Source organism: Venturia canescens, chromosome 7, assembly GCF_019457755.1.
Source record: "Venturia canescens isolate UGA chromosome 7, ASM1945775v1, whole genome shotgun sequence".
NCBI lineage: Eukaryota > Metazoa > Arthropoda > Insecta > Hymenoptera > Ichneumonidae > Venturia > Venturia canescens.
In genome coordinates this window covers 8,924,023-8,946,829 of record NC_057427.1, presented here as the reverse complement: position 1 = coordinate 8,946,829, position 22,807 = coordinate 8,924,023, and the positions used below count along the sequence as shown (strand labels likewise).

At 36.6% G+C, this 22,807-nt stretch overlaps 2 protein-coding genes across 5 annotated transcripts; one reads left to right on the top strand and one right to left on the bottom strand.

Moving 5' to 3' along the window:
- The first annotated feature begins 14,644 nt into the window (after nt 1-14,644).
- Nucleotides 14,645-17,577, top strand: LOC122414217 (malonyl-CoA decarboxylase, mitochondrial-like). The gene is made up of 10 exons (XM_043425267.1): nt 14,645-14,981; nt 15,073-15,213; nt 15,278-15,418; nt 15,490-15,642; nt 15,990-16,143; nt 16,231-16,364; nt 16,444-16,579; nt 16,672-16,884; nt 17,205-17,310; nt 17,374-17,577. Exons 1-10 carry the CDS (start codon nt 14,778-14,780, stop codon nt 17,504-17,506), a joined length of 1,515 nt encoding a protein of 504 aa, XP_043281202.1. The 5' UTR covers nt 14,645-14,777; the 3' UTR covers nt 17,507-17,577.
- Nucleotides 17,578-17,674: 97 nt separating this feature from the next.
- Rga (Regena) lies at nt 17,675-22,541 on the bottom strand. Of its 4 annotated transcripts, none has more exons than XM_043425269.1 (8): nt 21,639-22,541; nt 20,735-21,095; nt 19,936-20,162; nt 19,603-19,845; nt 19,079-19,340; nt 18,767-18,874; nt 18,203-18,428; nt 17,675-17,807 (listed from the first exon to the last, which is right to left on the bottom strand). In XM_043425269.1, the coding sequence occupies exons 2-7, from the start codon at nt 21,067-21,069 to the stop codon at nt 18,209-18,211; spliced, it is 1,395 nt and encodes a 464-aa protein (XP_043281204.1). In that variant the 5' UTR covers nt 21,070-21,095; nt 21,639-22,541; the 3' UTR covers nt 17,675-17,807; nt 18,203-18,208. The 4 variants fall into 4 exon arrangements, with proteins under 4 accessions (XP_043281204.1, XP_043281203.1, XP_043281205.1 ...); XM_043425268.1 differs by having other exon boundaries at nt 21,649-22,541; XM_043425270.1 differs by having other exon boundaries at nt 21,791-22,541.
- Between the last annotated feature and the right edge of the window lie 266 nt (nt 22,542-22,807).

The window sequence follows — 22,807 nt, the reverse complement described above, 5'->3', positions numbered from 1 at the left end:
GTCTTATCGTTTTTTCCATCAATTTTCTTTCCGTTCGAGTCTCTTTTGGCAAATTACTCAAGTTCTGATAAATCGGAGGAAAAACTAAAAATGCCAGCGATCGACTCGACTCGACTCGGAATCTCGCAGCTTTAGGAACAAAAACGTTCTCTCTCACTCTCCCTTCCTTGCTAATTTAAAAAATGCAAAAATCATTATTCTATCGAAGTGAAGGGGTCGGGGGGGGGGGGGGGGGGAGGGGAGAGATTCGCGCTCACGTGTAAATCCTTCTTCATCACTGCTCATTGCGAAGCCAAAAATAAACTTAATTGAAAACAAAAGAAGATTTAAAAAACAAACAAACAAGCAAAAAGAAATTGATACGAAACGAAGAGAGCTGGGAAGGTTATGAAAATATAAATAAATAAAAAAATATGCCTACGAGGGATCAATGTAACTTCAAAATATCAATAAGACACATATTTTTAGAGTATATTCTAAACTCTGACGAAGACGATGGCGATTTAGTTGTGCAAGATGTAGAGATAGAGAGACAAAACGAGAGAGAGAGAGAAGTAAAAATAAAATGCGAATCATGAAAAATTCACAAGGACGATCGAATCAATTAAATCGATCGAGAAGAGGGCGATGAATTAATGTGACGATAACGAAGACTAAAGAAGAATAAAAATTCCTTACGTGATATTCTTATCGTGCTCCTACATTTAAAATCTTTGAAAAAAAAAAAAACAAGTAGACGAATTGAAAAGAAAAAGCACTGCGTTCGTATGAATTTAACCAAATAACTCTGCTTTTCGTGTATCACACATACACACACACACGCACACGCACACACACACATTTATATACATACACGACTGTATGTATGTACATTTTATGCATTCGCGATGTCTCGAACAATATTTCGAGTCCAAGCGGCCTCGCTTGCATTTAAAGCCGAATGTATACGAAAGGACTGTGTTGAAAAATAATGAAGGACGATGAGAAGAGAAATGAATAAATCCTAAATGAAAATGTGCTATGCGAATGCTTTCCAAATAATTGTAGAGTTATCGCCGAAACGAAAAATAATGAGGATGACGATGAAATCAACCCGAAATACGAAGAAATGGCAAAAAATGTGAATAATGGAAAAACGGCGAGACTAAATATGGTAAGATCGTGAGAGAAGAATTATTAAAAAGGAAGAAAGTTGTCAGACGTTTAAGAATGACGAGAGTGCCTCTTGAAGCGCTAAAACGCTGTGGAAAATGAGAAACGAAGGAAAGAAGAAAAAAAATTAATGAAATGAATGAATATAAAATGAAACCCCAATTTATTGTCCAGCTTTAATAGTTAACGAATACGACGATCTGTGACTCGATCATTCCAGTTACGTCCCTTTGGTCCAATGGATAAAAATGAAGATTCAAAACGAATGGTAAACGCGAATAAAAATGAAAGGCCACGCGAATCTTTTGGGAATGTTCGAAAATAAGAGGTTCCCGGAGACGATAAAATACGAGTGAAACCAATTTACTCTTCCATTGGTTGACCCTAAGAATTTTATGAAATAAACACAAAGCGACGAATATAATGAATGGAAAATAACAAAAACGTCATTAGTCCTGAGGCGTATTTAAACGCTGAAAATGTGTAACGCGTAAAAAGTACTTTTTAACAATTTCAAAACTTGAGATTTAAGACGAATCGAAAATAATGAAAGAGGGAGAGGGAAGCAGAGTGAGAATAATCGGAGGAAAAGAACGAAAGAGATGACCCAACTGCTCCGATATACGCTTAATTGTGTTGCCAATCATAAATGTTAATTAACTTAATTATTAATCTGTATAATCGATTTACAAATATATTACGAAAGTCTTATAGTATTATGCGAGTAGGTTATTTTTGTTGTTGTTGTTTTGCGCGACTCGCTCGTTCTCGATTCAGCGATTGAACCGAGCATTTGTTTTCTTGTGTTATCGTAACTATTTAGTACAATCTTAAAGCCGTACTACGTCATTCACGTCTCGCCGACGCTAACAATCGACTTATATTTTCATTACAAACGAACAAAAGGAAACAACAAGTGTTTTAAAACAAAATTTTAAATGATAATACATGTGCCTGATCGACGAGAGTCTCGAAATATATTCGCAGTGTCCCCGATTATTAAGTATTCCCCTTAGCCGCTCATTTTTCAACAGCACACAATGCGTTCTTCCTGTGAGCATTATATTAAATAAAATATTTCAAAGTGAGCTTCGAACGCGTGCTTCATTCCTTCGTCGTATAAAACAAAGCGAAAAGATAACGAATTGAAAATCCCCTCGAACCAGTCTTTCGTCCGATAACGCTTATCATTGCGGTATTCGTAATTATTGTCACTATTATTATTAATATTAACGTTATTATAATTATTGTCGTTGATATTATGTTGTATGAATCGCACGTTGTCGTCATCTTCCTCGTGCTAAAATCGCGCCGACTAAAAGAAACCCCTTCCAGTTGAACCAAGCGACAATCGAAATTCGACTTATCGATAATCGAATGTTCGAGGCAATCGATAGATCGAAATGTTCGAGACTCTCGTTGTGATACTCATTAGGCCCGGTCGTGCTTTAAAATTTAATGAAAAATCTAAAAAATGATAAAAACTTGAATATGTCTCGGATTAAAATTGGTTGAAACATGAAAAACGAAAGAGACGTTTCCTCACGCGTGTACTGATCAAATCGCCAGTCACTTCCGGCCAGTATATAAAGCACGGGCGTAAAATAAAAGAGTGATTGAAAAATATGATAAAATCTTTAAGTAACTGAATGGAAATATTAGTAAGTTCGTTAGGGAAAAAAAGGAAAATCGATTCTTATCGAAGTGAGAAAATTCGCCAAATTGGACAAAAACTCATGTTCGTGAATACGAAAAATCACAAACGATCGTATGAGTGGGCATGTCTGCTGTGTTGTACGCGTGAGTACAGTTCGTTTCTTTACGCACGCGATAGAAGAAGGAAAAATAAAGCGAATAGCAAAGAAAATCAAGGTCGCGGCATGATGAATTTTGCCAGAAAAATTGTAACGCGTCTCAGTGCCTAATTATTATCGAGATACGAGTGGTAAAACTGTTTGAAAAAAAAAGAAGGTGAAAACTATTGAAACACGATTTTTCTTCCTTCAACTCGCACACGACGAAACTCCATCGAAAATCTTTATGTCTCTTCGTGCATCTCTTTCTCGCTCTGGCTCTCTCCCTCTTTCGAATAACGTGTCCGTCGATAGAAATAGAGAAAAAAGAACTGGAACGATAGAGAAAAAACGAAGAATGTCGACAGTCGATATCCATACGATATATATATATATATTTTTTTTTCATTTTTCTTTCGAAATACCCGGAAACTCGACTAACGGTTATTCGCAACGACGAAAAATTTCCAATTCCATCGTCAGCGAACCTGCCTGAATCTAGTCCTTAGAACGTTAGGCAAATATGAGAATGAGTGGACCGAAAGAGCGGGAGAGAAAAGGAGAGGGGTAGAAGAAACGACGAAGAAAGGGAAAATCACGAGGAAGTCTGACTCGTTTCGACCATTAATTAATTAGCATTTAGACGAAGACAAGTGACCTTAAGTCCCTCCTTCCCTCCCTCCCCGCGTTCCTTGGAAACTCTCGTTCTACTCACACGTATGATAATGTGAAGAAAAAAAACCCCAAAACCAGCCCTTTCTCGAATCGATGTTAAACGTAAATTTTGCGGTCCTTCTAAAAATACCTTGTTCGTGATAAGCGACTAAATCAAACGTTCGTACTCACAATCATGCTAAAAGCTTGAGCGAAAAGAAAGAAGCGATGGCAAATCAAGTCCAAAAAAACGATCCAAGATTCCGCACGATTTTCGTACCGAAGGAAGAATAACTTGAAAAATAACCGACCGACTCGAAGATCATCGAACCGAATACGATGAAAAAAAAAAACAAAAACAAACAGTGCGACCGAAGTGGTCCATCGTCAAATGCACTCAACTTACTCACGTCTAAAATACAATATTGCGAATCAATGCAACGTTTGATCGAATCTTTGAATGCGAGAAAACACACAGAATAAGTTTTAAATCATGTGAACGTGGTTGACAAACGAGTGAATTATAAAATACACGTACACGAATGTTTCTTTTTCCTTCAAACGAAATCTATAAATATATCGATATATTTGTGTCTGTGTGTACGTATACATATCGATGTGCGTGATTAATATTTGCGTGCACATATGTGTATACGTACGCATATGTACACGCGCACAAATACATCAAATTTAATTGAGGAAGAAAATGAATTTATATACATGCGAAATGTAAAAAGAATAACGATAATATAACACGATATTTAATCATGTATCTGTGTGTGTATATGTACACACATGCACATACCTATATAAATATAGATAAATATGTACAACATGAATGTATTTACTTGTAAGAAAATATATCGTAATTTAACTTAACTGACTAACTGTACTGTGAATTAAATTAGCACATATGCCATTAAAAAGTGTAAGTGCGAGGATTCGTATCGATCGAAGAAACACTTGAACTCGCGGGGGGGGGGGGGCTTATAAAAGATGACAGAGACAACTCTGGTCCAGCAAGAGTATTCGTGTGAAACTGTGTTGTGAAATATTTTTATTATTTTATTTCTCGTAATTAGTAGCTTAATTGTCAATGGTACTCGACGATTTTAACGAATTTCGAGCATTACCCTCTCACCACTTTTATCATCCCCTTTCGACTCGTATTCGATATAAAAAGTAAAACAGCTGTATACATATATCAAAATACATATATATATATATATATGTTTAGGCATTAAGAATTATTATAAGCACATAAAACTGTACTGTATATAGTATCGTTCACGAGACGTACACTGAAACGATGATTATTATTATTGAGACGTTTGTGCAAGCCCAATCATGACACAATGACTGAAAAACAAAACGAAGAAAAACGTAAGAAAAGACGATTCGCAGACACGAACAGGACTACTCGTGTGCTCGACAGCGACGCTACGACAGTGCACCTTCGAATGCGAGTGGAACTGGCTACGTACTCACGCGATTCAAATTCAAAGTTCTCAGAGAAATATCGGTTCTCTCTCGTTATTTTCAACTTTTTAAATTCAATGATCCATTACAGAAAACGATGTATATCGACGATGAAGAAACATATGCGTTCCAAAATCGATGAGCCGTTGTTGTGTCCTCCGGGCTTCGAAGAAACCCTCGCGATTTTCAACTGTCGTTTTACCTTTCTTTTCTCTCTTAAGATCGTCAGTATAATATAAAATTGGGAAGCAACGAATAATGAAAAACTATGTTACACTCGATACCGACATTTTCAGCATGCATATATGAATACGTGTTACCTTAGGCTGTCCTCACACTAAAGATACAAAATCTTAGCTGCCATATGATTACGCGAATAGTTTATTTCTTTCGTAGTACACGGTGGCGCTCGCGCACGAACAACTTTCAACGCTTTTTTTCGTACTCTGCTCGCATGTGTTATTATATTTCAACGAATCGCTTTTCTCTTCTTCGCCCGTCAACTCGTGTGTGTTGATAAACAATCGACGGGTCTTTTGTCCTTCGTGGAAAATTGAGTAAGGTGTTCACAGTTCACAAGGGACACACGGGGGAGCCTCTTCGTATTCGTTCACAGAGAGCTAACCTCAAAATTGAAAATTCTCTCGTTCAAAATGCTCATTAGCCTACTTACTGTCGGACAACTCCAAATCTTAAGACTGTTCTCTCTCCATCTTCTCGCTCTTTCTCTCTTCAAATCGCACATAAATCATTGTCTGATATTAAGAAAACTCTGAAAAAAGGTTGATGATCGTAAGAAAAAAAATACAAAAAAAAGAAGAAATCGAAAGTAATCATCGACACATCCAAAAAGGAGCGGTTCTCTTTATTTTCTATTCTTTTTATTTCTCGCTCGAGTCATCGCAAGATTAATAGGAGTGCGAAAAAAATATCTACACTTAAGGCGATTGTTTATAACGAAGATTTATCATAAATATATACATATATATATATAAATATATTTATATATCATTATATATATATATTAGTTTACTTATTAGACCGCGAATTAGATATCATATATCGATGTTTTAAACAACTGTTCCAATCTCAAATAAGTTTCGTCGATTCGACGTACTGTGAATTAGGTTAGGTCGAGTCAAAAGACTTAAGATTAAAAGAAACAGGCGCATGCGCGCGGAGCGGGGGTCTTGATATTGTGTCAAACGGAGAGTGCAAACGCGAGAAAACATCGGTCGAGGTGAAAAGTGTGGGGGCTAAGAGAAAAAATGTGTTAAAACTTATTTTGTCGTGCAATCGTAGAATAAATTATTTGCTTTTTACGCTCTCTCGGTTGAGCTGTAATATTTCACCGTACGATTAATCGTCCTATAGGGTTCTCTGGATCTGTTGTTCGTTCGTTTGTTTTCCTCTTGTTTCGAATTGCTGAATTGAAAATATTTTGGCAAATATATTCTGCCTTCTTTCGCTACTACGGGGTCGTTTTCCTCTTTTTCTTTGGCTGTGGCAAGTTTTTTTTCCGCTCCTCGAGACAGGAGAATATTATTAATCGTAGAGTGAAAAATATGAGTTTTAAAGAAAATGTTCAACGAATAGTGTACGAAAGACTAACCTCAATCCAATCTTAGAGTATAATCATTGTAGATTGTAATTTTCGCGTAACCTTCCTGACTTTTAAAGCACTCTCTCTCTCTCTCTCTCTCTTTCTTTCTCTTCCTGTCGTTTTCATCTCGTTTTTTTCCCGGCTCGTTCAAACGACTGCGTACCGAACGTGTTATATTCATTTCATTTAGAATGATTATTCATTCTCTCTCCTCAAAGGAGAGGGTTTACAGTTGAAAATCGCGAATGAGGTGACGCTATATTATTCTCCGGAACCTCGAAACATGGCCTTAATATACTTATCATAGGCGTATGACTCTACCAATAGATCGTGACTATAATGTTGGGTATAACTGATTAATTGTTAAAGAAAAAAAACTCTAATTGAAATTTCAACGAAAAACGAAAAAAAAAATGTGAAAAAAAAAAAAGAAAAAAAAAAAGAAAAACATAATATTAAAGCAAGCGAGAAAAAAAGGAGATTAATGTCTAAGTTACAAAGAAACGTGAGTTCCAAAAACCCGACTGGTTGACTTGCGAAAGATCCGCCGATCGGATTACGAGCGCATTACATTTATCCCCCGATTCTAATGCACACGTTCACACACACGTACACTCGCGCCACACTCTTTTTGAAAATGAAACAAAAGGAGTTGAAAGCTCGTGTAAGGGAGCACAGTGGCGACGACTTCCGAGCGAAATATCCATCAAAGTGTATCTTCATTTGTTTTCAAAGAAATACGACGAAACTCGAGGTCGAAAAGAGAGAATACGAAGGCACAGACGAGTGCGAAACGAGAGACAAACTCCGTCGGTCGATGGTTCCACAGGGAATCGGGAAAAAAATCCAAGTATTCCAATTATTTCATATCCCCGTGCGTACGACTCAAACGACATATACCTTTGCCGAACAAAAGCGTGTGTTACGTGGTTGCGTTTGTTTTGAGGAGGGAAATAGAAATAATGAAACGTATGGGTATTATTAGGACGAATATTATGAAGCGAGATAACGTGGAGGAGGACGAAGATGAAAAGGCGCGCTCACAGAGGTTAGGGGAAAAAAATGAGGAAAACATTGAGAAGGAACGAAGGAATACGAGCACACATTCTCTTATCTGTATAACGTTGTTTTAGCATTATCAATATCAAGGCATAACGATTATTGATTTATTTTTAATCCTATTGGATTCGCGGCTTATTTAGAGCGAGTGTGTGTTTCAAGGTGAAAGTAATAATAATAACTATCAAGGGGATCATTCTCTGCGTACATTTATACGAAATGTTAAATATATACACGGCTATTTTTTCGCCACTGCTATGCTACAAACATGTATTCACACATTATTTAGCATTACATAACGAGCCGCCTCCGGCGCGCAATCGTTAACCACTTTTCGTTTTTTTTTTTCATTTCAACTGCGTTTTTATTCTTTTAATCAACCAAGTTATCCGTGAGATCTCATCCGTTCGTTCCACGACTTTGACGCACAGAGATTCTGTGCCTTAACTGCGCGTTCAAATATTGAATTCTCGCAACGCCTCGAAACACCAAAAATCATCCGATCCTCAAGCACGCGCTCTCTCTCTCTCTCACTCTCTTTCCCATTCATTTGCTTCGAAAGCCATATGGATTTGGAGAGTCATCAAAATCGCAAACGAAAGCAAAAACAACGAAAATAATCGTGGACGAGTCGACGAGACTTCGAACGCTGACGGTTGATACACTTTTTTTTTAACTTTTACTCTTTTCTTTCTCTCCATTCATCTTCTCGTTCCTTTTTTGACAGAAGCGTATCAAGCAGCTGTACCTACGTAGCTTCATGATACCTATTTCATTATTATTATTAATTATATTTACAAATCATTATTATCAATATTATTATTATTATTATTATTATTATTATTATTATTATTATTATTATCTCCATTATATTATGCCACAATAAATCAATAAAAACAAATCATGAAGAGACACATCCTTATTGAATACATGCCACGTCCAACGACACGAATAATCCCAAGCATCCGATCCACACCAGCGATTGAAAACGTCCTATTCATTCGATTATCAATCGTAACAATTTTATTTTCTTTTCGACAGTTTGATTTTTCACTATACATGTTTCATTGCTCAATCGGATTTAATGCGAGAGGAATATAAAATTGATTTTTTCGATGTGAGTAAGAGAAGGTTGGTTGGAATTAGAGAGAGAAAGTATGTATCTCGTTTACGTTGGAGCTGTAAACACTGCCGGGTCACCGTGTGTACAAAAGGAAGGGATAACGGAAAGAGCGAAACTACAGGAACGAGTCGTCCCGTTCTTGCGGATGGGAGGGTGAAAACGAGAACAAAAAAATGAAAGAAAACGAGGAAAAACAAACCCACAAAAATATCCGATTACAGTTAATGATAAATCGACGACTTATACGAGGTGAAATCGAAAAACAAAAATAGGCGAACTCCGCGAGGCTGCTGAGATGGGAAGCGAGATCGAATCGGGAGGCAAAAACGGTGTCCTAGAGTTCTCATACTTGTGATATATTTAAACGTGTGTATTGGAAGAAAAGGAAGTAAAAACGCGAAAGAAAATGAAAACATGACGAATAAACGAGAAACTGGTTCTTCTTCCTTCCCTCCGTAATATCGAATCCGGAGACCCGTTGGCGAGGGGAATAAATATTGCGAGACTATTGGAACGCCTCGAATCAAATCGAATTGAATCTGAGTTCGTGCTCGACGAATAATAAACTCAATAAAGCCAAGAGACAGCGCGCGCATGTGTTTTCCTTTTTTTTCACTCCCCTCTCAGTCTCGTGGCACACGAGACCGAGGAAGAGAAACAGATTGAAATAATATGATTTCTTGCGTGTGCAATATATTTCGCGACGGACCTTGCACCATGAGAATTTGATTCTCGGACGAGTCCATAGCTAAGAAAGAGACGGAGTTTCACAAATTTCGAAGTTTTATCGAAATTATCTATGAGTATATGATTAATAATATAAACCAAATAGTTATAACAACAATAATAAATAATAATGATAATGATAATAATAGTACGATGTATACACTCGAGTGTAAAAATTGCACAGGTACATATGGGTAAATTTTAAGGTACGTAAGTATTAATGTACGTCATTTTAGATACTTAAAAGTCACTTAAGGATATACACATATATGAATATCTAAATAAATAAATATATATTATTATCTATATATATAAATATAAATGAATATATATATATATATAGTTATATATATTAATATAAAAAAAAGGGAAAGAAAGAAAGAAAGAAAAATAAATAAATAAGTAAATAAATAAAAGGTAAAATATACGATATATATTTTTGACGAGTGACACACGTAAAGGAAACGTACGACGCTCGTGTTAAACATAATGTTTGTGACTTTCCGACATACGTATTATTAAATATTATCGGTGCGTACGACACGTATACACACGTATGTAAATAAACATGTTCATTCGTGCATATATCTGTGTGTGTGTCTGTGTGTGTGTGTGTGTGTGCGCGTGTATATGAGTATTTTATTGCGAATCAATTGAATTCGAACGTCTATTCGTGGCGAACGAATATAAAAATTAACCGAAAAATGACGATATATCGATTGACGCGGTTGATTCGCAACAACAAATAATTATGGATGAATGAGAGAAGAAGAAAAAAGAAAGCAAATAAAAAACACGAGAGAGAAAATAAATGAAAACAGAGAAACGAAAAAAAAAGGAGGATCGGAACATAGAACGCGGTCGCAAAGTGTTCTTGAAGGCCAAAGGTGAGACGACTGATTGTGGGAACATTTTCTACATTTTTATTATTCATTTTCTCCCCTCTCGTCTATATTAACTTGAATCCCCTGGGTTGTTTCCTTCCGCGATCGTAACGAGATTAACGATAGAACGAAAACTTTTCGAAACAGTAAATACGGAGCTAACGAAGAGAGAAAAAACGAGAAACGATGAAAAATGGAAGAACGACGAAGTTGGACTAACCCCGATAGCCCAATTAATAAAATACGTACATCTAATTACATACGATGCCCTATTGCATAGGGCCAACCTCCCCCACCCTTTCTCTCTCTCTCTCTCTCTCTCTCTCTCACTGTCGCGCTCTTTCTACTCCTCGCGTGTAATGTTCATATGCTGCTTCGTCGGTCGCAATATGTATCTGCAAACGAAAAAAAAGTATGGTCGAGAGGCCGGTTGGCGGAGTTTCCCGTCTTAGGTGCGTTCCGTCGCCTCGCTCATGAGGCTCAAACACGAAAGATTTGAGGGAGTAATAAAAGTGAGTAATAAAACTATCAACAATAAGTGATTCGCATTAGGATCGTACGTGAAGTGCGCAAAGGTGCGACACTCGTGTTGCGCGTAAAATATATTCGTACTTTTGAGCACGTTCTCGTGCGAGCATTAACGTACGTATACATTTATGACACAATACACAAATGCATATACGTATATTTATTTATTTATGTATATTTGAATATTGGTATAAAACGTTGATTGAGACAACTTTGTTCGGGACAAAATAGTAGAGAGAAGAACGTGCTGAGAGGTGGTGAACTCGCGAGGTGCATTTTCACATAAATCGCTAATAATTCGAGGTAGAAAGAACTAAGAAAACAATACGGATTAATAACTTAGGAAGAAAAAGAGAAGAAAAAACGACACAATGTGAGCTACCGCGTAATCGAATGCGAAGCGACAGGGTAAAATATAAATAGGAATGAAAATGAAATGGAAAATAATAATAAAGTAAATACGGACATGGCGAAGCAAACGGAGAAGAGACGGAGAGGGGAGGCATCGGCACTGCTTGGCGCGCACACGACTCTCGATGAGGCTCATCATCACCTTTCTCGCGTTTCCTTTAGTATTTGTGATCAATTGTGCCACTCGTGCCAGAACTTTCATGTTGATTGAATGTATTTATCTCGCGCGTTTCACGATTATATGCGTGTTAATGACGATACATAAATATTTATAACTGTAAGCGAATCATATAAACTATAGTATACAATAAAATCTAACAATTGTAACAATAATTTTAGTAATTATATAATATAATATTTATTATAATTATGACGCTATTGTATTAATAATATTACCAATAACAAAATACCGTAACAGCAATATGAATTACCAGCGTAAGAATAAACCGATCTGATGCGCTACAGCAGCTTAATATTATTAATAATATCTCTGAAGATAATACCGCATTCGCGTTTTTATAACGCGTTATATTTTTATATACACACATATATACATAATATTTATAGATAAAAAAACATTTATTTATATATGTGTGTAAATAAATTTATACCGCGAATAATTCGTCTCCCGTGATTGCAGGAGTGGTAACCTAGTCGAGGAAGCATGTGTGTGCGTGTGTGTGTGTGCGTGCGTGCGTGTGAGTGTGTACGTACACGCCCAGTCATATCAAACGAGGGTGTCAAAATGATGGACTATTCAATGCGAATGATTTATTTAAAAATGAGGAATTTAACGAGGATTAACGGATACGCCCAATTTTCGCTTTAACTTTATCGATTTTACGAACGACGAGACGAGAAATAATGCAACATTCGGGATACGCGAGAGTTTGAAAAGTACCGTATTTTTTTTAAACGGACGAATTTCAATAGGAAGAAAGGAAATACGAGTGAAGTTAGCTGAATACGGAACCACGATTACTATCGATTGTCTCTCTTCAATCTCTTCGATAAACTCTCACGTCCAAAGAGGTGTGAAAATGGTTGGTTCTACTTCGCAAACTCTATCGATTAACAGTCGAACTATCGATTGAACAACACAACAGAATATATATATGAATATATATGTATATGTTTTTACTGATTCTCGAAAAAAAAAACAGAATGAAAAAGGAATGGAAAATACGAGAAATCACCAATAAGACGGAGCGTTTCAGGCCTTATTCTTTCGGAGTATTGCGAGGTTAAAACACTTCATCGCGCAAGGGGTCATTACCGTAGAATCGTAGATTTGACAGTACTAAATAAGAATTAATGAAATATCTCGTTGTAATTTATAAGCCAAAAGAGAGAATACTTTTTATTACGGACATCTCGTTTTAAAAGATTGATTTTGACTGTGTCAGGGTGTATTTCCAGTGACGAAACTCACACTGAAGTCAAACCGTGACCGTGCGCCATCGAGCTGTCCCTTGCTTCGCTCCCCCTTTCTTTGTTCTCTCTTGACTCAATCCAAAACAACACACGATTCCAATATTGAGGTTATGTGACATTGAGGAGGCTCATTTACTGTTGACACTTGATACATTCATCTCAACGAAAATGAAAAGATCTTTTATTGCATCAAAAGATTAGTCAACAGCGAGTTGGATAGTGCGGAAGGTGAGGGAGAGGGGCGGAGAAAGGGGACGAGATTTGAGATAACTATAAATAGACGAAAGTAATTTCAAGTTTGACGATAAAAAGAAAACATTCACGGCCTGTTCCTTTTGTGCAAAAATTCACTAACTGGAAATACCGGAAGTGTACAACGTGTGGCTCACATGATCCTAATAGAGTTTCAGTATCAACACAACAGCAATCAAAGACTAACTAAATAACAAACGGAGCGAACACAATGAATTCATCCGCATGGCAAGAAAAATTAGAGTTTACGAATTAACGAAACTTTCAATTTATAGCACGAAAATATGGTCGTATTGCGATCCTTTTTGTGAATAACTTCGTAATGCGATCTTCAATTCCGAACACAATTGTAGAAACATAATTTCTCTACCGTGTGGATTGTGAATCGTCGGTCGCTTCAAAAAAATTTTAGGAACAATACTTGCAAATGGCCAAAAAATAAGAGAAAAATATTCGTAATCGAATTGTATGATCGACGCCCCCTCACGATTATTGGAAACAAAAACTCGGGGCGACGAACGCAACAAAACAAAAACAAAGTTTTTAAATAAAATAAAAGATACAAAAAAATTGCAGGTCGAAGGAAAATAGGAAAAATATTTGGAAATCGAAACGACAGAAAAAAAGTGAGACGTTAATATGGAACAATGTGAAAAAAAGGATAATATTATAAGCAACAAGAAGTGCTTTTATGAAATACAATATTATTTATACCATCCTGATTGAGATTATGTATACACATATATGTATATTGGTATATATGTATGGGTATATATATATATTATATATATATATATAATTTAAGGTTAAGAGATATGAAATGGAAGATAAATGCTGTATTAAGTAATACGAGGTAAAAAAAAATAAGTATATTGATATGGGAATATATATATATTATATTACGACTTAACCATTATTCTTAATATTACATGATTATAATGACATATTATGACATTATATTGTAAAGTAATCAAGTAATAAAGGTCGTCCTACGTGGAAATCATATCAGGATTTTTGTACCGTTATATATTTCTAATCTGCATCGAAAATCGGGTTTTCCTGCACGATTTTGTTACCTTCGTTTCCACATTCGACTTCGTGACCGCTATAATCTGCAATGATTGGGGTTTTGGACAATTATCATTCAAGCTCTGCCACTTTTGTACTGCATACCCAGGACTCCAGAGGACATCTCTGATATAGACTGATTGTTGTAACCAGATGAGACTCAAATATTCGTTTTTTATTATTATATAACTGTATAACCGACTAATTGGATATACCGACTGATGGTAAAGTTAGATTTTTGGTATTTTCAAAGAATAGTAAGTATACATACTTCTGAAAGCGTTGATCCGTGACTTTCTTTGATAAGAATATTTATATTCACCATATATTTATAAAATACCACATCGTTATTTTTACCGAATTATTTGAAATTGAACTTAAGATTATTTATCGATCGCAGGTAAATACTGTTGACAATCAGCCAGCAGTGATACCGACTGGTTGGTGTGCGGAAAAAAGAATATATGTGCAAAAGGCAAGAATCAGCTGATGCTTTCTTCATGACTGTCACAATACCGGCGATGCGAACTCGGCTCCGGAACCGTTCAAAATAATTATAACGAACTTCAAAATTATTGTTTGAAATTACACTTTGTTAATAGAAGCAAAATATGGCAAAGATTTTTTCCAGTCGATTGGTCGTGATTCCACAGGTGAAACATTATCTTCACTCTGTCGTCAATGACACCTCTTCGTACATATCGAAACAAATGTCGTTACGACTGATGCACAGTAACAATGACTCGACAGCTGGTGCTATCCTCAAAGAAATATTTCGGTACAAAGACACGGGTGTCACCAATTGGATAATCGAGGTGAGTTTTGTCGACAAGATAATTTAAAATTTTGAAAAATTGATCCGATCATAGAAAACGAATGGCAAATTCACCAAATTTTTTCTCACAGGCAAAAGTTGAAAAACTCTGCAGTACTTACGTAGAATTTTCGAAAAAAGAAAGAAACTGTTTTTTATGGCAATTAGCATCTCAGTACAGCGTGGACCACGAAAACATTTGCAGCTTATCGGAAAAATTGGGCTGCATTAAGGTGCGTAAATACATGGAATATTTTCTTTTGTATTCCTCGTCATTTATTCGTCTCTCTTTCGCAGTCTAACTATCAAAGAGAACTCGTACTTCGAGAACGCATTTTGAAGAATGCTCTCACTCCTCGGTATCAATGGCTGTTTATTCTCATGGGAAGACTTGAGCACGGCGTCAAATTTCTCGTGGACCTCAGAACAGACATTTTAGTAAGTCAACACAAAAATTGTTTTTCTTTAAAGTTTCAGGTTTCCATTAAAATGTTGATTTTATTTTCCAGGAACTGTTGTCCGAGGTTTCGGAACCCGAAAAAGCAATTGTACTTCAGCAACTCAACTCAACCCTTCACGATTTGCTTTTCCTATGGTTTTCAGTCGGTTTTTTGCATCTCGAGAGAATAACTTGGCAGAGCTCTTGCGAAATGTTGCAAAAAGTAGGTCTGATTTTCGACTTTTATACTCATTCAATATTTTTAGTACAAAATCATTTTGACTCGGTCTTTTAATACTTTTGGCAATAAATTCCGTTTCAACTTTGTTATTTTTAACAGTGAAGTATTATAAAATGCTCCAAAATTGTCTTTCGGTCAAATCATCAGCATCATCGTTTTCGAAAAAATTGTTCAACTAATTTTTTGGAGGAGAAAAAAATTTGTCTGTACCATCGCGGAACATCGAAAACGATCCGAACGTTTTAGGAAAACACGAAATAATTACAGATTTCGAATAATCGTGATTGTATTAAAAACGCATTGTAAAGTAATGAAAATCGTTTTTATAGATATCGGATTACGAGGCGAATCATCCGATAAAAAATTGGCTCGATCTGAAACGTAGAGTGGGACTCTACAGGAGATGTTTCGTTTTCACGCATCCTTCAATGCCACGAGAACCTCTTGTCGTGTTGCACACCGCTCTGTGCGATCTTATACCCGGTACACCTTGAAAAAAATCGAAAACGACCAACGAAATGATGGACATTTCGTTATTTCCTTTATTGCCGTCTATTTTTTATTTTTCAGAAACTGTGAGAGGTATCGATGAAGCTGATAAACGAATAATCAGTAGAACGGAAGATTCGAAAAATCGTGAAAACAAGTCAGAAATAAAAGCTGCCATATTTTATTCGATAGCTTCGACGCAGAAGGGATTGAAGGTGAGTTCATTGAAACCCTGAACGACGAGACTTCTCAAAATCTTTGATCACAGGCTTTTGATTTTCGTTCAATGGATAGGGCATTGATCTCGGTAATTACATGATCAAAGAAGTCGTCAAAGAAGTCAAACGAGAATTTCCTATGATAGATCAATTGTCGACCTTGTCGCCAATACCAAAATTTCGTGCATGGTTTTTCGAGAAACTTAAACAGGGTAATTTAAGTTTTATTGCATTTCGTTTCAGTCATTGAAAATATGTCAAAACGTAAGGATCTAATTGATGATATATATTTTTTTGCTTACAGATACGATGAAAATGTTTACGTCGAAAGAAGAAGAAATATTGCAGAATTTATTACGTACCCATGACCTTAAAACGGCGCTGAGAAAACTTTTGAATAATTCGTTATGGACGAGCAACGATGAAATAACAAGAGTCTTGAAAGATCCATTAATTCGTTCGTGTGCTTGGTATCTTTACAGAGAAAAACACAGGAATTATGCTCTGGATAAAGTCGGTAAAAACAAGAACATATTTTGTGTCAAATGCCTTAATAACAAGATTTCATCATCAGATGTTATGTACTATTCAAAGTTAATTGACAAGAAACGAATGAATTGAATGGTGTGGCAAGGATTTCATTTCCCGATCTACTGATATTGCATCATTGTTTTCACTTTTTCTGAAAATGAAATTTAAATATTTGTAAGAAGTACGTTCAGAATGAAAAAAAAACTGTCACACACCAGAAATAGTTGCAAGAGCAAGAGAAAATTTCGTTAAAAAATTATCCTTTACTAATCATGCGATCGAAAAATAATACAATTGGTTCAACAGCAAATTTTCATCTCCGGAATGGAGCGTTTATATGGCGAATAAATTGGATGGCTGATCCTTCGCCTCGAGGAGCAGAAAATAGTTGTGGAATCATGGTTAATTACAGGTCGGTTTAGCAATTTTTGAATTTATAAATATTCAAGTTTTTGACGTAACAATATTTTTGCAGATACGACTTGAATGAAACCGAAGAAAATAGTCGCAGCTACATAGAGTCCAATACGATAAAAGCCTCCGAGAGTGTGATTCGACTGGCCGAGGCAGTCGAGGTTTTAAGACAGTTGAATAACGGCACGAAATAAACGAAAAAAGCGACGACTTTTCACTTTTCTATCGGTGTTTTTTTAATAAATAATAAAAAATTGCAAAAATACAAATGTCTATTAACTTAAAGGGCATTGAATGTGAAAACAAAAGAGAATAAAGTAGAGCCGACGTATTTAGAAGGAATAGAAGAGCAGCTTGATCGGTATGCTTAGCAAGGAATTTTATTTATTACTCTTCAAATTTTGTTTTTATTAAAGATTATTAAATTTGTTCATTTATACAATAGCTGGATCGGTTTTTCCAGCTCAGAGACAGCACAAGAATCTGCAGGCTTATCTGTAACAAACGTTGAAAGAATACAATTGTAATGATTCTACTGTGGCTTGCCAAAATTGTATTCTTACATACAGAGTCGTACGAACATTCAACAACTTAGTTTTTATTAAACAGAGTAGAAACTGACATTTCGTTGAGCCGTACGTTTTTATGAAATATTGCAAGAAGCTTTATTATATTCTTCCGACTTTGAGCCAAAAAAATTCAGTTTTTCCATCAATCAATTTTCATGATCCCACTATTTTTTAATTTTCTTTTACAAACAAAAGCTGCTATCAAGAGACTCGGTTTCTCATTTATCTTCAATAATTTTCTTATTTTTTATGGCTTCAAACGAGATTATTTTACTGTCCAATTGTTCGCAATAATTCATGATAATAGAAATGTCAACCAACCTGTAGTCAAGGCTGAGTTGGATGAAAGGTCGTAGGAAGATGCGGTCTACTCTCCAGTTTCGTATAGTCCAAATGGAATTCCTTGGGAACCTTTCTCCAGTTTTGGGCATCAAAGTAGTAATAAGTACCACGCTCATACGTCGAAGTTTTTTCAACGAGACCAAGTCCGGGCGCTTGCGTTATCCAAACTTTCTCCTCCATGTGATATCGCCATTCTCTGCTATACCTGTTGATCGGAATTACACACTCGTTATTTCACTCGAGTTATTGGTTTTAAATCGACCACGACGTGATTTTTCATCAGAGATGTTATTGTCAACTGTTTAGTTTCTATGTCAACTAATCTTTCAGAAAGATTAAAATTCAAATATTTTGAATTAATAATAACTTGTTTTACATAATGTGCATAATTCAAAATAAAAACTCGAATGCCCATTGCTTTCGACCTCTCAAACATAAGAATCTGGTCTTTGCCTTTGTAGCTTTTTACTTGGAATAAAATTTAAGATTGATAAAGATAGATGACGAAAAAAATCAATTAATTTTGGAGAAAAAGACACTTACAACTCCGCCGCCGCTGCCAATTGTAATACATCTCCCACGTTCGTATAAAACATATAAAACAAGAGATCGTCCTTGTACCGATTCAATTTCACAGGCGCCAATTTATCCCTGAAATAGAAAAATAATCGAAAACTATTAAATATGAAGAAATAAACGAATTACCAATTGAGTAATGTTTCTAGGGTTTTCTAGGTTCCTGGTTTTAATTTTAGGAATAAAATTGATCAAGTGACTTTGGAATTATGAATAGAAACCATAAGAATGATTTTCTTTGCATTTTTTAAATTATCTTTTAAATTTTCGCTTGCTTACCTTATTGACGCATTGATAAGGTATTCTGGTGGTACGTGGAAGTCGATGTCCTGTGGTCGACACGGCGTTTCCGCCCATGGGCCACCAAAATTTTGGTAAAGGTTCTCAGGTGAATTGAGATTGAGCCCTAGCGCAGTGAGATCTTGGCCGAGCGCGAGCGAAGTTAAGTTTGGGTCCGTTTCCGCCGCTCTTATGAATGTTAAAAGTCCTACCATTCCGAACTGATCTTTAACCATACTCGCTGGTATATGCGTTACTTTACCTGTTGACGAGAAAATGAATAATTATAAACAGATTTTCGTGGTTGATTAAGCATCGATTGGTTGATAAAAAATTGAGTATTTGCGTGACTGAGGTCCAAATTAAAATCAATTAAAAAAAAAAAAAGAGTGATTAATTCGTGAGACTCATATGAAATACGATAAATTAGTTCCTTTGCGATAATTCAATGTTTAAGATGGTTCACAATTGATGAGAGAGAGAGAGAGAGAGAGAGAGAAGGAAATACTCTAGGGAATGCTTACCATCAGGTGACGTTTGTATTCCTCTTTTCGATGCTTGAGACTTATCCGAGCCGGGTCCTCTATTGGACTGTAACGCGTCCTGACCAATATCAGGACCCAAACCAACGGAGAGACCTTTATCCCCGGAAACGCTGCCTCCGGGTGATGGTCCTTCTCTGCTCTGCGTACCCGGTAACGCGGGAAAGTCTTCCGAACTCATCGTAAATTCGCTCGCTTCCGTAGTGGGCTGTTTTACCATACCAACTGTAGCAAGTACAAGAGGATTCGGTGTTTTACAGTCGAACAATCGAATCCGCGAGTTCGTATCTTGTTCTGTACTTGTTGACAACAAACCGTAAGCTTGCTTTCCTGGCATTGGACTTGGCTGAGGCATTGAATCACCCTGACCACGATTCGTTAGAGAAGGAAATTCCGATAAATCCAATAGTGGCGGAGTACTCGTATCACCTCCTCCCCCGCTCCCAAATACAGAATGAAAATTGTTGATCGCACCTTGAGATCCGTAACTGCGACTTGGAGGTATTCCGAAACTGCCCATACTACCCATTGGATTAGAGTTCCTGCAAATTTTCAACAACCGACATATTTACTTTCATTCATGACAACAGAAAAACATGTTGAAATTAGTCTGCTTGCCATAAATATTACGACAATGGGTAGTATTTGAATTGACGAAACTGAAGCAATGAGCTCGATCAATAGTGAAATAATGTAAATCAGCCGAACGTAACAAAATTCCGTATAATTGTTTGTAAACATTGCTTTGGTCATTATAAATAGCAGGGCCGGTGAACGAATAGTCAAGGAGATAATAAACTAATGGGATGGCCACAATGAAAACTCCCTTGTTATCATTAACAGTATCAAAACATGGATTATAATGAGCTTGCTTTATTTGTTATTTTTCATGAATAGTGATCGGATCAGTAAACGCTGAAGATGTGTTCATGCATTGAACGAGAAAAATATAATTTCATTAAAACTTTTATTTTAATAATTAAAATATTTCTAATGGAAACAAAGAAAATATGGCTGGGTTCATTCGTAATAAAGATTGACTTCTGAGAACTGTTTTCCAATTCACAAAAGAAAAGCTGTCCTATTAATTTGGAAGTAGAAACAATCAACAAACCCAAGAGCAGGCATGGTACGTCTATCAGCGAAACCTCTCTGTCCAAACAGTCCCCTACTTCCCATAGGCGAAAGCTGCTGCTGTTGTGGCTGATGGCCGGTAGTTTGTCCTGTTCCTGTACCCGTAGAACTTGGATAAACACTAGCTCCGACGATTGTTGAGTGTGGAGTATTTGCGACGCTCGACGACGAGCCTGAGAACATGCCAGACGTTGGCGTGACATGACCCGTTAGGGTCGACGAGCTTAAAACACCCCCTGCACCGCCTCCTCCTCGCGACGATAGACTTCCTGTCGCTATACTGCGTGGCGGCTGCTCAAAGTTCAGGTTTGCCATAGCCCGGTGGCTACTCTATGAATTACCTGCACAGATGAATATAAATCCAAATGAATAGGGAAACAATGAAATGAGACAAAAGACAAACTGTTCTAACAAGGCTCTGTACATCGAGGACTTTTTACCATTTTTCTTGTTATTACGTTCACGCAATTTATAACCTCGAGAAAATGATATAAGACCGTCCAGAATTAGGTTATTATTATTTCGTGATTAGATTAACTCACGAAACCACAAAGATTTTACACGAGGTTCCGATTGAAAAAGGAGGGAATGATAAAAACTACGAAGGAAAGCGTAATGCGCACGAAAAGAGACTCAAACGCGAAAGTTTTCTTTCACCAAACGATATTTATTTAGCGTATGACGATAACATCGAAACATCAAAGCCTCGACAACTTGACAAGCGGTCGCATACGCTCGCGGTGAAACACAAAGGTTATATAGCTCGTATATATAGGTTTGAGCATCTTGGGAACGCGGGAGACGCTGGATGAGAGGATATCATTTTTTTTTATGTCATGTTTCTCGCGGTTTTCTCAGCCCTCATTGCCGAACTAGCTACTTACACATAATTACCTATAATTATCGGTCACAGCTGCGAGTCACAGAGCCCCCAATTCAATTGGATTCATAATAAACAAACTGTTTTGCATTTGATAGTAACGAAACAAAAAATGTAAAGAAAAGAGAGAACAGAAAATGAAAAAATAACACTCACGCACGTATTCACCAATACGCGCGCACACACAGAGAGACACGCCGAATAGTCGGTTGTTTGATTCGCAATATACACAGAGTGCGTGTGTGTGTGTGTGCGTGTGTGTGTGTGTATGTGTGGCTATGTGCGTTATACGTTTGGGTATGTGTATGAGAGAAAGATCAAAATGTAAGAACAAGCGTGGTTTTTAGATAATCCGAAATGATATATGATTCTCGGTGGCTGGAAAGTCCTACCGAGGAAAGTTCTCCCGCGTATATATCACAGTATAAAAGTCCCCAGTGTCTAAAGCACTCGCTTCTCGCTTCGTTAGCACACATACACCCGCGCACTTGCGTTTGGATCACGATTTATACCGAACATTCTTGCTTCATCAACATCAAATCGTTGCTTTTTCTTTCAGTACCAAGTCCTTTCTCTCACTAAATGTATCACGATCTTTAGTCTTGAAAGGGTAAATACACAAATTTACCAAGCAACACCACAAACTCAAACAACACCAGTCACGAAAATATCTGCCATATTAGCGAAATTTTACGAATGCCCTCAAATCAGCAACCTCCCGTACAACACACATCGCGACTGTAGAGTTAAAAATTTCTTGAGATAACGAACACTCTTAGCCACGATCAATATTTCACTATTCGGAGGATATAATTAATGAACACACGCATTCGCATGGAACGAGCTATTTCGTTTTGATAAACAAAAAAATTGGAAGGTTCGAGCTTGATTAAATAGACCAGCCGATACGATATATAGATACACTCAGTATAACTGTATGACAATATAGATATGATCGTTGAGTGAATGTCGTGTACGCGACCAGCTGTTGGTAATGTAAATATCCGCGGGTATATTTAGCCTTCTAGTGCTTCAAAAATTTCATTTTGAACGCGGAGGAAGAAGTGTCAAGGATTTCATATATCGCAACAAGAGTAAAAGAATACATTAGTGATTGAGAATTAATTTTTATTGTTATTTTTGTGACGATAAAGTTTTGAAAAAATACATAAA

Bases quoted from the DNA above. Each gene is read 5' to 3' on its own strand.
- LOC122414217 (XM_043425267.1), top strand. From the start codon at position 14,778: ATGGCAAAGATTTTTTCCAGTCGATTGGTCGTGATTCCACAGGTGAAA. The intron at 15,214-15,277 runs GTGCGTAAATAC...TCTCTTTCGCAG, and splicing joins AAAAATTGGGCTGCATTAAG to TCTAACTATCAAAGAGAACT. The intron at 15,419-15,489 runs GTAAGTCAACAC...TTTATTTTCCAG, and splicing joins ACCTCAGAACAGACATTTTA to GAACTGTTGTCCGAGGTTTC.
- Rga (XM_043425269.1), bottom strand. From the start codon at position 21,069: ATGGCAAACCTGAACTTTGAGCAGCCGCCACGCAGTATAGCGACAGGA. The intron at 20,163-20,734 runs GTTTGTTGATTG...GAAAATTTGCAG, and splicing joins CGTACCATGCCTGCTCTTGG to GAACTCTAATCCAATGGGTA. The intron at 18,875-19,078 runs GTAAGCAAGCGA...TTTCTATTTCAG, and splicing joins CTTATCAATGCGTCAATAAG to GGATAAATTGGCGCCTGTGA.